The following is a 12,654-nucleotide window of genomic DNA, read 5'->3' on the forward strand; positions in this document are numbered from 1 at the left end:
CTGCGCGAGAAGGACCTGCGCGCCGAGCTCGCTGCTGCCGTTCCCGCTCGAGAAGACCGAATGCGCCAAGCTTGGGCGCAAACGGATGAGGTGGGCGGCGGCGGCGGCGGCAGAAGCGCGGCGAGCGGCGGCGGCGACTGGAGCGGGCCGCCGCCTTGCGAGGAGGGAAATCAGCGCAGCGAGCACTGGCGCGCAGCAGAGCGCGTCCGCGACTGACCCCTCGTGCGCTGCGGTGCAGCGCAGCAGGACGTTCTGCACCGTCTTGGCCGCGTACGCAGCGGTCTGCCAGTCGTCCTCGCGGAGCGCCGCTACCAGCGCCACGAGCGCCGCTTCGGGCACCACCCATGCGCCGCCACTCGACTCGGCGCCGCCACTCGACTCGGCGGGCTTGGCGGAAGCGTGGTCCTGGTGCACGGCGGCGGAATAGTAGACCGCCTCGCCCAGCGCGGCCGCGGCGCGACGGCGCACCCTCGCAGCCCGCTCGGTGGCTGCCCGTTGCTGCAGCGCCGCGATCAGGCTCGGCATCAGCAGCTCGTGGCAGAATGCCGCGTCGAGGAGGGTCGCGTTCCGCAGGAGCAGCGCGAGGAGAGTGACGAGCCGCAGCCTCAGAGTCGCCGAGCCGGCGCTCCGCAGCTCGCGCGCAGCCAGCGCGCCGATGGCACCTGGAGAGGGGCCGGGTGTCGAGGCGGAGGCGGAGAGGAGAGAAGGGGGAGGGGCTTGGGGGTGGGTGGGGGAGAGAAAGCACCGTTAAGCAACGCCGTTGCCATCCGCGCATCGGTGGAAATCGACTCGCAGTACAGCAGCGTGTTTGCCTTCTCCGCGGCGCCCACGCCCGCCCCTCCGAGCGAACGAGCGACGGGGCCGAGAGCCGCCTCCACGCCAGCGCTGTCCATTGCCCGCAGCTCCGCGGCGGAATGAGGCGTGAACGGCAATGCGCGCGGGTCGAAGGACTCGAGCGCCTCGTCGGAGGGGGGCTCGATGGAGGGGTGCAGCGCTATCGGCTGCACCTCCCACTCCCAAGGCTGCAAGGCGAGCAGCGCCGCGTCGCGCATCGCGTCCCGCGCCTCCGCCATCGCGCACTCGCGGAGCACGGCGCAATCCGCCGCCGCAGCAGCGCACGCGGCGGCTCGCTCTGCGACGGCACTCGCCTCGAGCTCCCTCCGCGCGGGCAGGGAGGCTCGAGCGGCCTCCTCCGCCGCCGCGACAGCTGCGCTCCCCGCAGCCGGCCAGCCGCCGTCTCCTCTCAGCGAGCCCCCCGCCGCTGGCCCCTGTGCAGCCTCGTTCTCCTTCTCCTTCCCCTCGACCGGGAGCGGCGGCGTCGGCTCCTGCGCCTCCCCTGAGATGGAGACCACGCAACGGCGCCGGCGGCAGAGGGCGGCGGTCGCGGGGGAGTCGCGGCCTGCAGAGTCGCGGCCTGCGGAGTCGCGGCCTGCCGCCCGCTGCCGCCGCGTCTCCGCAGCGGAAGGCTGGGGCTGCGACCCTTGGGGCTGCGATCGGGGCTGCGATCTCCGCCCGCTCGACGGGCCCTCCGTCGGCGAGGTCGCCTCGCGAGCCTGCCGCACGGCACTCTGGCCGCCCCCCTCCCCCGCGGCGTCATGGCCGGGCGGGTCCGTGCGGGGCGGGTCGGCGCGAGGCGAGTCGCAGGAGTGAGCCTCTCCCCGCAGGAGTGAGCCTCTCCTCTCGGATCGCAGCGCCTCCTTCCACTGCTCGAAGAGGGGCTCGAACGGGATCGGCACTGCGTGTGGCTCGAGGCAGCCGCACCAGAGCGCGTGCGTGCGCAGCTCCTCCCAGCGGGGCCGCCGCAGCGGGTGCGGCTCGAGCAGCCAGCTCACCAGCGAGACGAGCTCCGCCGAGGCGAGGGGCGGCCGCTGCAGCACGGCCGGAGGCGGGTGCGGCGGCGGCGCGCCGGTGGCAAAGTGGTAGAGGAGGGTGCCGAGCGACCAAAAGTCGGAGGCGTGCGAGAAGACCGGCGGCGGCTCCTCGGCCTCGCGCTGCCGCAAGAGCTCTGGAGCGAGGTACGAGGCGGGGTAGCCCTGCGAGAGCGACGACAGGAGCGCATCCGGCGGCGGCGCGGCCGCCTGAGGTGTTGCAGGCGGGCAGGGTGTTGGCGGGCGTGCAGGGCCGAGGGCTCGCCCGCCTCTAAGGCCGCCCGCCTCTGTGAGGTGCCGCGAGGCGCCGAGATCGGAGAGCTTGAGCAAGCCACAGCCGGAGATCATCCACGAACGAGGGGCGAGGTCGACGGCAACGAAGCCGCGGCCGTGCACGTGCGCCACGGCGGCGAGGGCGTCGAGCCCAAATGAGACGATGGTTGGCTCAGGCAAGGCGCCTACGAGGCAGGTCGAGGGAGCGGAGGTGAGAGGAGCAGAATCACAGAGAGGTGGGCGATTCGGTACGCACCGTCGTGCGCGATCACCGCGGCGAGATCACCGCCAGGACAGTACTCACAGACCACCCAAAAGTGGTTGTCCGTCTTGTACCAGCCGTGGAGAGCGAGCAGGTTCGGATGCGACATCTCGCGGAGCGCTCGCACCTCCGCTAGCAGCTTCTCCTGGCGGCACATGTGCACGCGCCGGAGCGCGACTGCCTCGATCGACTGCCTCTTCCGCGCCTTGAAGACAGCGGAGAAGGCACCGCAACCGATCTGCTCGTACTGCCGGTAAGACGCCAGGCCTTCTTCGGTTTGGGCGCCCACGCCTGCCATCCGGGCCTCCTTTCGGCCGTAACTCAGCGCCTTCTAGATGCACGAGGAGGGGGCCGGGCAGGAGGAGGCAACCAGTACTCGAGTAACAAAGGCGGGAGGGGGGGCCGAGCCGTGAGAAGAATTCTTGGCACGTCGGGGGCCGAAGAGAAAAGAAACAAGAAAAGCTCCTCGACGACTACACAACCTCGGCACTACAATGACACGCTTCTGGCTGTCGGCTCGGTGCCGCTCTCTGTTCAGTCCGAGGGCCCAACTTGAGATTTTTTTTGGTTAGGGATGAAGGCGAAGGACCGATTGCGGTGAAGGACCCCTGGGGGATCGACGGGCCCCTCGGCGATTCTCCAACAGCTTGGCCTCGGCGCTCTGGCTCCTGTGCCCTCGAGTGCCCGACACTTTGCCCGCCGGAGATAGATAGATAGATAGGTAGGTAGGAGTCCTCATACTTACACCACCTACCTACATACAGCCGCGCGCCCGTCCGAGCGATTCACAGATAGGGGGATAAGAAACAAGAACCTCCCATAAACAAGACAGTGCGGGTGTGAGTAGTGAGAGGCGGACCTAAGGAAGGCCCTACATCTCTTTAACAGCCCTGACCCTTCTTCAAAGTCTTACTTATTGCGAAGAAAGGACGTTCGTTTCGCTGGAAGCGCCTGATTTCAAAGGACAGAGCCTATCGCCACTCCCTTGTGCACGCCCTATGCGGGACGTGCAGAAGCCGCGGCCACTAGTGCGCGCGTACCGGGCCATGCGCTCCCGGTCCCGTGCCGTCTTGACGCGCAAAAAGCGAGACCAACCGAAAGACAAACCGCTTGGCGGGACCTTGACGCTTGATGACTCTGACGATATGAACGACAGCCTCGGGGGAGAGGAGAGGGAGCCAGAGCAGTCAGAGGAAGCGACAGAGCAGTCATCGGATGACTGTACCCCGTACCTTGCTGCCACAGAGGACGACGCGCAGGGGTTTGTGGAGCGCATCAAGGCCTCGCTGGAAAAGTGCGTCCTACACACAGTGCACAAGCCCAAGGCCTCTGCGGCCGCATGTGTCGGTGGCGCGGGTGCGCAGGCACGCGACGCCGCCGCTGCCTCCGACTCGCCCGACGCCGACTCGCCCGATGCTGCGTCGTATGCTATCGCTGCCGCAATTGGCCTCGGCACCATGGGGTGGGTTGCGGTTCAGGCGCTGTTGTTCGTCTAGAAGCGTGTCGCCTCATGTCGCCCGTGCGTTTGTGGGCCTCGTGTTTTGTCAAGAAGTATGAAGTAGACGCGGCGCGGGGGCCGTGCGGACACGCCCCGCGCGCTCTCCATGTAGCAGTAGTCGGGTTGACGGTTGCGTGAACGTCTTAGAGCTTGTGTTCGTCATTCCCCCCACAAAGTGGAGAGCGGCGACCCCCCCATCTTAAGATGATGTGCGCATCCTAGATGCCAAACCCCCCAGCGTACACGGTGGGCCGGGGGGAATGACGAACAAAGTGGAGAGAATTTTAAAGTCAAAAGCTCATTCTCTACACGTCACGTCGTTCACTCCGCATACAGTCACACCTCTGCGGAGGATCGTCTGCAGCTGCTGCGGCGCGATGGGGAAGTCTCCTGGCTGCTTGGCCTTGTGTCGGTCCTGGTGGCCCTGTCCTCCTGCGGCGAGCCATCCTCGGGCTCCTCCGATCGCAACGACAGCGCCAAAGGTGCTGCCCACTCATCGATAGGACCCACTTCTGGCACCGGGCCAACGCCCTTTGTCCGCCGGAAAGAGGTGCGGCGGCGACGGCGGCAGCAGCAGATGCAGTAGGTCAACAAGCAGGCTCCAAGAGCGCCAAACAAAAGCGGTCCCGCGAGCAATGCCGGCGAGTGAAGCACTGCAGCGGGCCATGCGGAGACAAAGAGGCAGCGGCCTGTCAAGCGCTCGAGGACGGACGGGTTGCGACACGCCTCGCTCAAAGTGCTCATCACCTCGGAGCGCAATCCTGGAGGCCGATCGCCCGAGCCATCCCACCGCCAGCCCGACTCGAGCGGATCGGTGGAGAGAGTCTCGTAGCCATCGCACGCGAACCCTGGCACGTCTGGGCGCATGACACCGTCACCGACAAAGAGGAACTCCAGGCCGTGGTAATAGCCCGTCAGATTCAACTGCGTGAGGGCGAGGGTGCCACCGCAGCCCAGAGGACCTCCCGCACCACCCCTGCCGCCCTGCAACGCCTCAAGCCGGAGCGAGACGTCGTCAATCCACAAGTCCCCGCCGCCGGAGAAGGCCACGTCACCGCTCCCGATGCCGAACCCAAACTCCGACACACTGTACCGCATGGTGCCGGCGAACTGCACGTCGTTGAGTTCGATCTTGATCTCATCGGGCAGGTAGCGGGAGAGGAGGCTCGCAGCAGGTGGGTGGAGCAGCGAGCTGGGGTCTGGCAGCCTCGCAGCCATCCACTCCAACCACCCTCGCTCGGCGCCTGATTGCTCGCATCCGTGCAGCCGGACGCTGCCAACCTCAACGTTTGTGAGCACCATGTGTGAGCGATAGGCGGTGGTGGTGCCGGCGATAGTGTTGCTCTCTGTCGACAGGATCGGCACAGTCGGCATGTCCCACTGCTGTAGGTAGGCGCGCACCCGCTGCTCTGCAATCGATGTCACCATGGGCGATAGCTCGCTGCACTGGCTTCTCTGCGGAGGGGGCAGCGGAGGCGGCGACGGTGACGGCGGTTGCTGAGGCGGCGACGGTGACCGCGGTTGCTGAGGCGGCGACGGCAGCGACAGCAGTGGCAACGGCGGACGCAGCGGTGGGAGCGCGTGGCTCGGCGGTGGCGCAAGCGGTGGCGGCGATGCGTAGTTCATGTAGAGGGAGCGCATTGCCAGAACTGCCCGAACGGCAAGTGGCTGGGCTTATACAAGCTGGCGCCCCCCGGGGCCAAGGACGACCGCAAACCGTCTTGCGGGAAAACTCAAAAAGAATTCGATGTTGATTTATTTCTTTGTGAAGATTTCAACAACATGACCTGTAGGCAAATGATCGGAGTGGGAGTCAGAAACGTGGTCCTTGCGCGAGGGGAGCTCGATAGACTCGAGGGGCCAGGATACGCCGCGAGGAGGACGGAGTTGCGCCGAAAGGCGAAAGAAGCCGCGAGAACAAGGGACCGGCAGGCGGCGGCGTCACAGGACGAGGCAGAAGGGAACGACGCGACAGAGGAGGAAATGACAAGGGAGAGAACGACGAGAGTGGGACGACCGCGAGGTGGCATGAAGGTTGCAGCGAGAATCGGAGAGAGACTGCGAAGAGAGATAGGAAGAGGCGGACTCCCTAGGGTGGGCGACGGCTAGCGCACCACACACCTCTCCTTAAAATCCCTGTGTGGTGGCGGCGTGCCGTCCTCCCATCCCTCCCTTGGGTTGTCTGTTTTCTTTCTTTCTTTTAAGATTTCAATTCCAAACAATGAACCCTTTGTGTGCGCACGGAAACGAAAGAAAAAAACGATCTCTTCTCGGAAACGAACGAAAATGTGGTTCGCTCTGGACAGGCGGGCGGCCTCCCTCTGCGCCTTTTCTTTCTTTCCCGAGAAGAACAAACAGAACACACAAAACAAGGCCCCAAATTACGTGTGAGTGTTAGAGTTGTTTGGTATTGCTAAAAATCTCAACAAACAGAATTTTACAGACAATTTTACAGATACGGACAGGCAACGCCGGGCCGGGCAGGGACGGAGCGCCTAGGGACGGCCAGCTCGACAACCGGCCGTATCCTAACTAACTTTCTTTTGCTTGCCCACTTCCACATCCGACGTACGGCGCCCGGGCGCGGGCCGCCGCACCGCCTCTAAATCTGCCCGCGGGCCGACCTTCTGGACACACACACAGCTCACAGCTCACTTGCCACAGACAAAACACCCTGTCTGTGTCAGCAGTCACTCGGGTACGTTCGTAACACGAATCAATGTCACTCAGATGTCACTCCATCTTTCGAATAGGCAGAGAGATAGTTTGTTTTGAAAACTAGCTTTAGACATGAGCTAGCTCCCGGGAAAGCCGGGCCCACATAAGTAGGAAGTGGTTTCCCACGTGTGGGGGCAGAGTGTGCACAACACCATGGGCAACGCCGGCAGAGAGGGCGGCGGCGACGGTGGGGCGGCATCGGCGGCGGTGAGCCCCCCACACGAGTCGCCCTCCCACATCTCGAGGCCCCCGCCCCCCCACCCCCCCCCCCGGCATGTGCATGTGGTGAAGCCTTTGGGGGGGGTTCGGACCTTAGCCCCCCCCCCCCCCCTAGCATGTGGTGTGAGTAGAAGCACCCCCCCTCCCTGGAAGCGATGTGCGCCTGTGGGGCGAGGAATCGACGCGATGTACAAAGCATACAAGAAGGGGAGAAAGAAGAGGAGAGGCGCCAGTGATGACGAAGCAGAAGCTAGTGCAGACGAGAGCAGGGCAGACCCGGGGACTGGGGAGCCGGAGCAGACGGCATCGGCCGCCGAGGGAACGTTGGGAAGAGGCACGAGGAGGGCGGCGACTTCGACCGACTATGGAGGACCCGTCGCCAGACGACGCAGGGCAGAAGACGGTGAGGCGGAGCAGACGCGCAGGGTGAGACGAGGGAGGGAGCAGGACTTTGCGGAGATCAGCAGGAGGATGTACGAAGAGATTAGGAGCAGCAGGGACCCGAGGGACCATGTGGAAGACGGCTAGTGCTAGTCCCCCATCGGGAGGACGACCCCGGCTAGTCGCCGACCACACCCACAAAGAACCCTGCACAAAGATCGCAAGGGCGGGGGCCTGTTCCTTTTTACCCATCTCACAGTAGAGAGGTGTCCGTATTTATTTATTTATTTAGACCCGTGCATACGAGAGGAGAAGGCATTTTCCAACTGGCAATCGGAATATCCAGGCGCGGCCGCACTGCCGGCGTTGGCCGATATACGGAGATCCCGTCCTCACCGCCGAGTGCCATAATGGGTGGGTGACGGCCCCTTCGACGGGTAGTTGCCGGCGGCGGAGCATTTCAGCCCGAACTGCTTGACCTTCCAGTTCGCGCCCCTCTGCACCCGCGTAGGGGTGCCGTCGTCGGAAGCCGGCGAATCGCCGCACCCGAAGGGCTCGTAGAGCTCGGGCTCGGAGGCGGCGGGAGAGGGGATGGCACCCGCTGTGCCGCCTGTGCCGCCGGGGCCCGTTGCGTCGAGGTGCTCCGAGACGCGCGCCGAGATCTCCCTCTCCTGTGTGGCAGCGGGAGGCGAGGAGGTGTGGAGGGCAGGATTTGGTGTGGGCTGCGAGTTGCGGCCGGGCGGCGAGCGACTCGGACACGCGCGCAGGGCGAGCGCGCGCCTGGCCGCGCAGAAACTCAATCTGGAGCTCAATCGCCACGACGCCGGCCTCGAGCTCGGCAGCTGCCGCCGCGCGGCGCGCAGTCGCCCCCCGCTGCTGAGCCTGGATGCGAGTCGCCGCGCCAGACTCGAGGGGAGAAGCGGCGCTCCTCGGCGAAGACGGGCCGCCTGCCGGCCGCCCCGCCGCCGCCGGCGCGCCATGGAGGAGGCGCGCCAGCTGTCCGCCTACCTCCTCGCGCTGCGCCACGAGGTCGTCGATGCCGCGCCGGAGCAGGCCGAGCGCCGCGTGGTCGAGCGAGCCCTGCATCACCGAGATGTGCTCTCTCAGCGCGGCGTTCTCCGCCTCGATCGCCTCGAGATCTCCCCGCCGAGCCGTCCTCGCTGGGACGTCCCCGGCGAAGACCAGAGGCGCCGTTTGTGCAGGCGACGTCTCCGCGGTGGCGTCCAGGCGGCCCGGCGACGACCAGGCGCGGTGCCGACGCAGCGGGGGAGAGGAAGCCGGGAGCGTCGTCGGATCGACGTCGGTGGAGGTGCCGGCGGCGCGGCTCGGGCTGCTCTTTGCGTCGTGGTCGTCGCCGGCGGGTGCAACAAGGCCGGTCCAGAGCACGGCGCCGGCGGCGAGCGCTGCGCCGAAGAAGAGGAGCAGCGAGACAGGCATCGCCTCCTCGCGATCCTCTGGCGGATGGGTGGGAGGCTGCTGCGCGTCCGTGCCGACCTCGCCGTGCCGGCCGCCGGCGGCGGAGGCGAAGGCGGCGGCAGCGGCGATCAGCATCGCGAGAGGGTGGACAGAGCCGAGGCGGAGAGACCACAACCGACGGAACCACGGCAACCGGCTAATGACGGCGATGGGAGCATTGCGGCTCGTCACCCGGCGCCAAGCCAAGTACAGCCTCGCCGCCGGCAGCTTCCACGGCCACGCCGAGGCGGCGCGAGCCAATAGCCGCCCTGCCATCGGCGGCCTCCAGGCGGCGACGACTATGGGCGTGAGGTGCCAGAGCGCTTGGAGCAGCACTCTTGCAGGGTCGGCGGCGGTGGAGCAGCCTGCCGCAGCGAGGCGCACGCCGGAGAAGTCGTGCACTCGCCTCCAGAACCGCAGCCAGGCTGTAGCCTCGTAGTGGAGGAGGGCCGATACCTCCACGACCATGACAACGGCCGTTGCTCCCCACTTGACTTGCCGTCGCCGACACTTTGGAGATGTGAACACACACGCTCTGCACAACGACCCCGCCGCATTCGTCGCCGGCGCGCGACAGGCTCCCGTCGGCCGGACTGCCCTCGACGAGTGGGTGTCGCCAACCAAAGCGACACGCACTCGAGGGTAGTGCCGACGGGACGCGGCTCGAGGGCGACTCTCGCGAAGGCACGGCTGGCAACCGTGGCGCGGGGCTCGCGCTCGACAAGACCGGGATCGCTCTACCGGCAAACATCTCGCTGACATGCGCGCACCGTCGAGCTGACGGCGGGCGCGCTGCCGTCGCACGCCTCCCAAGTCATATGCCACGACGTGCGGCCTAGATTTAGCACACGCGCCTCTGCTTGCATACGCTCATACATTGGATTGTCATTGCCTGTGAGTGCGAGATAGGGCTAGCGGCTGGCGGCTAGCCCCTGAGGAGAGTGACCAGAGACACCTCACATGACCCCACACACGGTCTAGACTCTAGTCCGGCCTCGCGGTCGGCGGAGATTGCTAGAGGCCGAGCAAGCCTGCTCTAGCCTCACGCGTTCGCCCCTGTTGTCTGTTGTTTGTTGTGCCCTTGCTTGTTTGTTTCTCTTGGCACCTGGGAGTGCTGGGGGGGGCGACAGGGAGAATGTGGCCCTGAGTTATGTGTACGCCAACTCAGGGTGTGTGGCAGCCAGCTGGCTGTGTGTCTTGTGAGCTTGCTTGTGTCTGTGTGTCGTTCGTGCGTGTCGTCATCATCTGTCTCGCGTCCACCCATACCGCGCTGGTGTCCAGTCCGAGCCTGGCTGTTCTTCACCTTCCTACCTAAACCCCTTCTCTGTTGCCCAAATGATGAACGGCCTGCTGATGTGTCAGGCCATGGCCTAAATCTCCGGGTTCCGCAACCGGCATCGCGTACTCGAGTACACTGCAACTCTCCAACCAGACAAACAACAAATATCTCTCTCTCTCTCTCCCAACCAGCAGCAGCCGGTGAACACCACAGAAGGAGGGGCCGCAAACAAAAGAAAATAAATCGCGCGGTCACAGTCTGGCCTAGATCTCCGCGCCGCAACGCGCTTATTCCGGCATCCTTTCACTGAAAATCGCAGAAAATCGCTACCTAGCCAAAAAAGAAAATTCGGCGCAGCGCACAGGACACAGCTCTTGAGGCTCACCCCGACGCCTCGCCGCCCTCGCCCCGCCGCCCCGATCTGGCGTCGGGCGTCGCCCCCGTCGCCCCCCGCGGCCGCCCCTCCCTCCTCCCCCGCCCGCCCGATCCGCAGCGCCGCCCACACCTGCGCGCCGCGCCCGCGCCACAGACCATGGACGCGACCGCCAAGGCCCACATCGGCATCCAGAAGCTGCTGCAGGCGGAGCAGGACGCGGCGGAGATCGTGGCCAAGGCGAAGCAGGACAAGGTCGCGCGCCTCAAGCAGGCCAAGGCCGAGGCGGACGAGGAGATTGCAGCCTACAAGGCGCCGCGCACCCCTCGCGTGTCCGCGCTTCTCGAGCCCCGGCAGGGACCCCCTCCGCCGCCCACCCCACGCAGGCGCAGCGGCAGGCGCAGTTCGAGGTCTTCTCCAAGGACAAGCTCGGCGACAGCGGCGCGCCGCCCCCCTCCCCTCTCTCCTCTTTCTCCCTGCTGTCTCCGACCCTCGCCGCCGGCCTGCAGGAGCGCACTCCAAGACGACCCAGTCCGCCACCGAGGAGGAGCTGCTGCTGATCTCCCAGCAGGTCGCGGGCAACAAGGACACCATGATGAACATGCTGCTGCAATCCGTGACCGAGGTGAGCGTCTGAGCCGCACGTGGCCTGCGGGCTGTCTTAGCGCGCCGCCAACCGCCCTCCTCTTCAAAGCGCGGGGTGCGGGCGCCGAGTGCGGTGGCGACTCGACGGGGCTGCCGAGGCGAGCCCGGTCAACGCCCCGGCGCGTGTTGGCGGCGAGCGCTGCGGGCGCCCGCGTGTACGTAATAGTATTCGGGCTAGAGTCGTTTTGAGAGACGCTGAGAGACGACCGGCCCTGGTTAGAGCTTAGACGAGTAAGACAGAGACAGAGTCCGTCCAGGAGACCGACCAGTCTCCCGACGTATTTCAAAACGATGTACTTCTCTTGAGGGCCACAATAAAGAACACACGACTGCGCGGAGACTGTATCGAGCCCCCCCCCCCCCCCCCAACGCCGCGCGGGCGGGAGACGGCTCTCGCTCTCTGCGCCACACACGGATCCAACCGCGCCAAGCGCCAACAGCCAATTTGGCGCGACCAGTCCCCCTCACACAGCCTCGCTCTGTCACGCCCGCCCCCTTTGGTCTCAGTGGCGACTCTCACGCGGACGGCGCTTTCTTCTTCTGCAGGTTGACGGACTCGCGCTTGAGCACGTGCAGCAGGGTCTGGGGGAGGGAGAGGTGTGAGGAGGGGAGGGGGGAGGGGAGGGTGCTCGGTCCGTCTCCCTGGTCCGCAGTGGCCCCACTCTCTCTTCTGGGCTGGGCCGCGGCATGCCTGCGACGACTCCATGATTTTGGCGTAGGCCGCCTCGGTCTCCTGGATCGTCTTGTCGTACTCGTTGCGAGACGCTATCTTGCGCGCCTGTGAAGGGGGTTCCGGAGTCGGGGGGGGAGGGGCGGCGCCAGCGAGCATGGGTATGCGCGTCGCGGCGGGCGGGCGGCGGCTGGTGCCAAGTTGTCGTTGATGCGAGCGAGGCGTTCCGTGAGGATGCGGAGATCGTTCTGGATCTTGGCTACGAGGGGGGGGGGGGCGGCGGAAGTGAGAGCGGGCGTAGGGAGGGAGCAGAGTACGGTGGGGGCGGAAATCACGCGACATCAGCCCCGGTGCAGGCGGGTGGCAGCCAAGGCGGCACTGTCGGTAACGTGTGTGCAACGCTCGCACCCTTCTCCTCCTCGTCTGCTGCCACCGAGCGGTTTAGCTCCTCGCGCTTCTCTCGCAGCTCCTCGATGCCTGCGCGAACGGGGAGGCAGCGAGTCACGCTGCTGTTCGACTCCACTGTGGCACAGCAGCGGTGACGATTTTGCAGCGTGGGCAAGAGTGTGGCGCGCACAGCGGACGAGGTCGTTGTTGTAGTTCTGGAGGGTGGCGCCCGCTTGCGCCATGTCTCACCTGCGTGCGCGAGGTCCTTGGTTGGTATGTTGACTGACGGCGAGGTGGGCGGGGAGTGGCAGGCGGCTCACGGAACGCTGGGCAAAGGAGCGGCGGGCACTGGAAAGAAGAAATCGCGCCATCCTCCCTTGGGTTGTCTGTTTATTTCTTTCTTTTTCGCTGCCCCCTCTCCTCGAGAGCTCGCTGCTCATCACGCCGCCGCGCGGGCACTCTCTCTCTCTCCATACTCCATCCCATCTCTCTCTCTCTCTCTCTCTCTCTCTCTCTCTCTCTCTCTCTCTCTCTCTCTCTCCCGCTCCTCCCCTTCAACAACGAAACCTACCAACGATTGGACGGACGGAAAAACACCCCCCTTCTATGCCTGACCCTGGGCATGC

General features: G+C 65.7%; 4 protein-coding genes across 4 annotated transcripts; 1 reads left to right on the forward strand and 3 right to left on the reverse strand.

Moving 5' to 3' along the window:
- Positions 1-258: 258 nt before the first annotated feature.
- Positions 259-4,999, reverse strand: EMIHUDRAFT_102705 (hypothetical protein; the record flags this gene model as incomplete). The annotated part of the gene is made up of 4 exons (XM_005769108.1): positions 259-662; positions 746-2,326; positions 2,398-2,734; positions 4,421-4,999. Coding segments are annotated over 4 exons (2,901 nt in total), but the record flags the coding sequence as incomplete, so codon positions are not given.
- Positions 5,000-7,611: 2,612 nt separating this feature from the next.
- Positions 7,612-9,142, reverse strand: EMIHUDRAFT_102706 (hypothetical protein; the record flags this gene model as incomplete). Its single annotated transcript, XM_005769109.1, has 2 exons — positions 7,612-7,890; positions 8,228-9,142. 2 exons carry the CDS (start codon positions 9,140-9,142, stop codon positions 7,612-7,614), a joined length of 1,194 nt encoding a protein of 397 aa, XP_005769166.1.
- Positions 9,143-10,480: 1,338 nt separating this feature from the next.
- ATPVG2 (vacuolar H+-ATPase, V1, subunit G) lies at positions 10,481-11,273 on the forward strand. The gene is made up of 3 exons (XM_005769279.1): positions 10,481-10,638; positions 10,713-10,767; positions 10,836-11,273. Exons 1-3 carry the CDS (start codon positions 10,486-10,488, stop codon positions 10,961-10,963), a joined length of 336 nt encoding a protein of 111 aa, XP_005769336.1. The 5' UTR covers positions 10,481-10,485; the 3' UTR covers positions 10,964-11,273.
- Positions 11,274-11,487: 214 nt separating this feature from the next.
- Positions 11,488-12,270, reverse strand: EMIHUDRAFT_210242 (hypothetical protein; the record flags this gene model as incomplete). The annotated part of the gene is made up of 4 exons (XM_005769110.1): positions 11,488-11,532; positions 11,724-11,749; positions 12,050-12,118; positions 12,219-12,270. 4 exons carry the CDS (start codon positions 12,268-12,270, stop codon positions 11,488-11,490), a joined length of 192 nt encoding a protein of 63 aa, XP_005769167.1.
- Positions 12,271-12,654: the final 384 nt, after the last annotated feature.

This window comes from Emiliania huxleyi, assembly GCF_000372725.1.
Source record: "Emiliania huxleyi CCMP1516 unplaced genomic scaffold EMIHUscaffold_43, whole genome shotgun sequence".
Taxonomy (NCBI): Eukaryota; Haptophyta; order Isochrysidales; family Noelaerhabdaceae; genus Emiliania; species Emiliania huxleyi.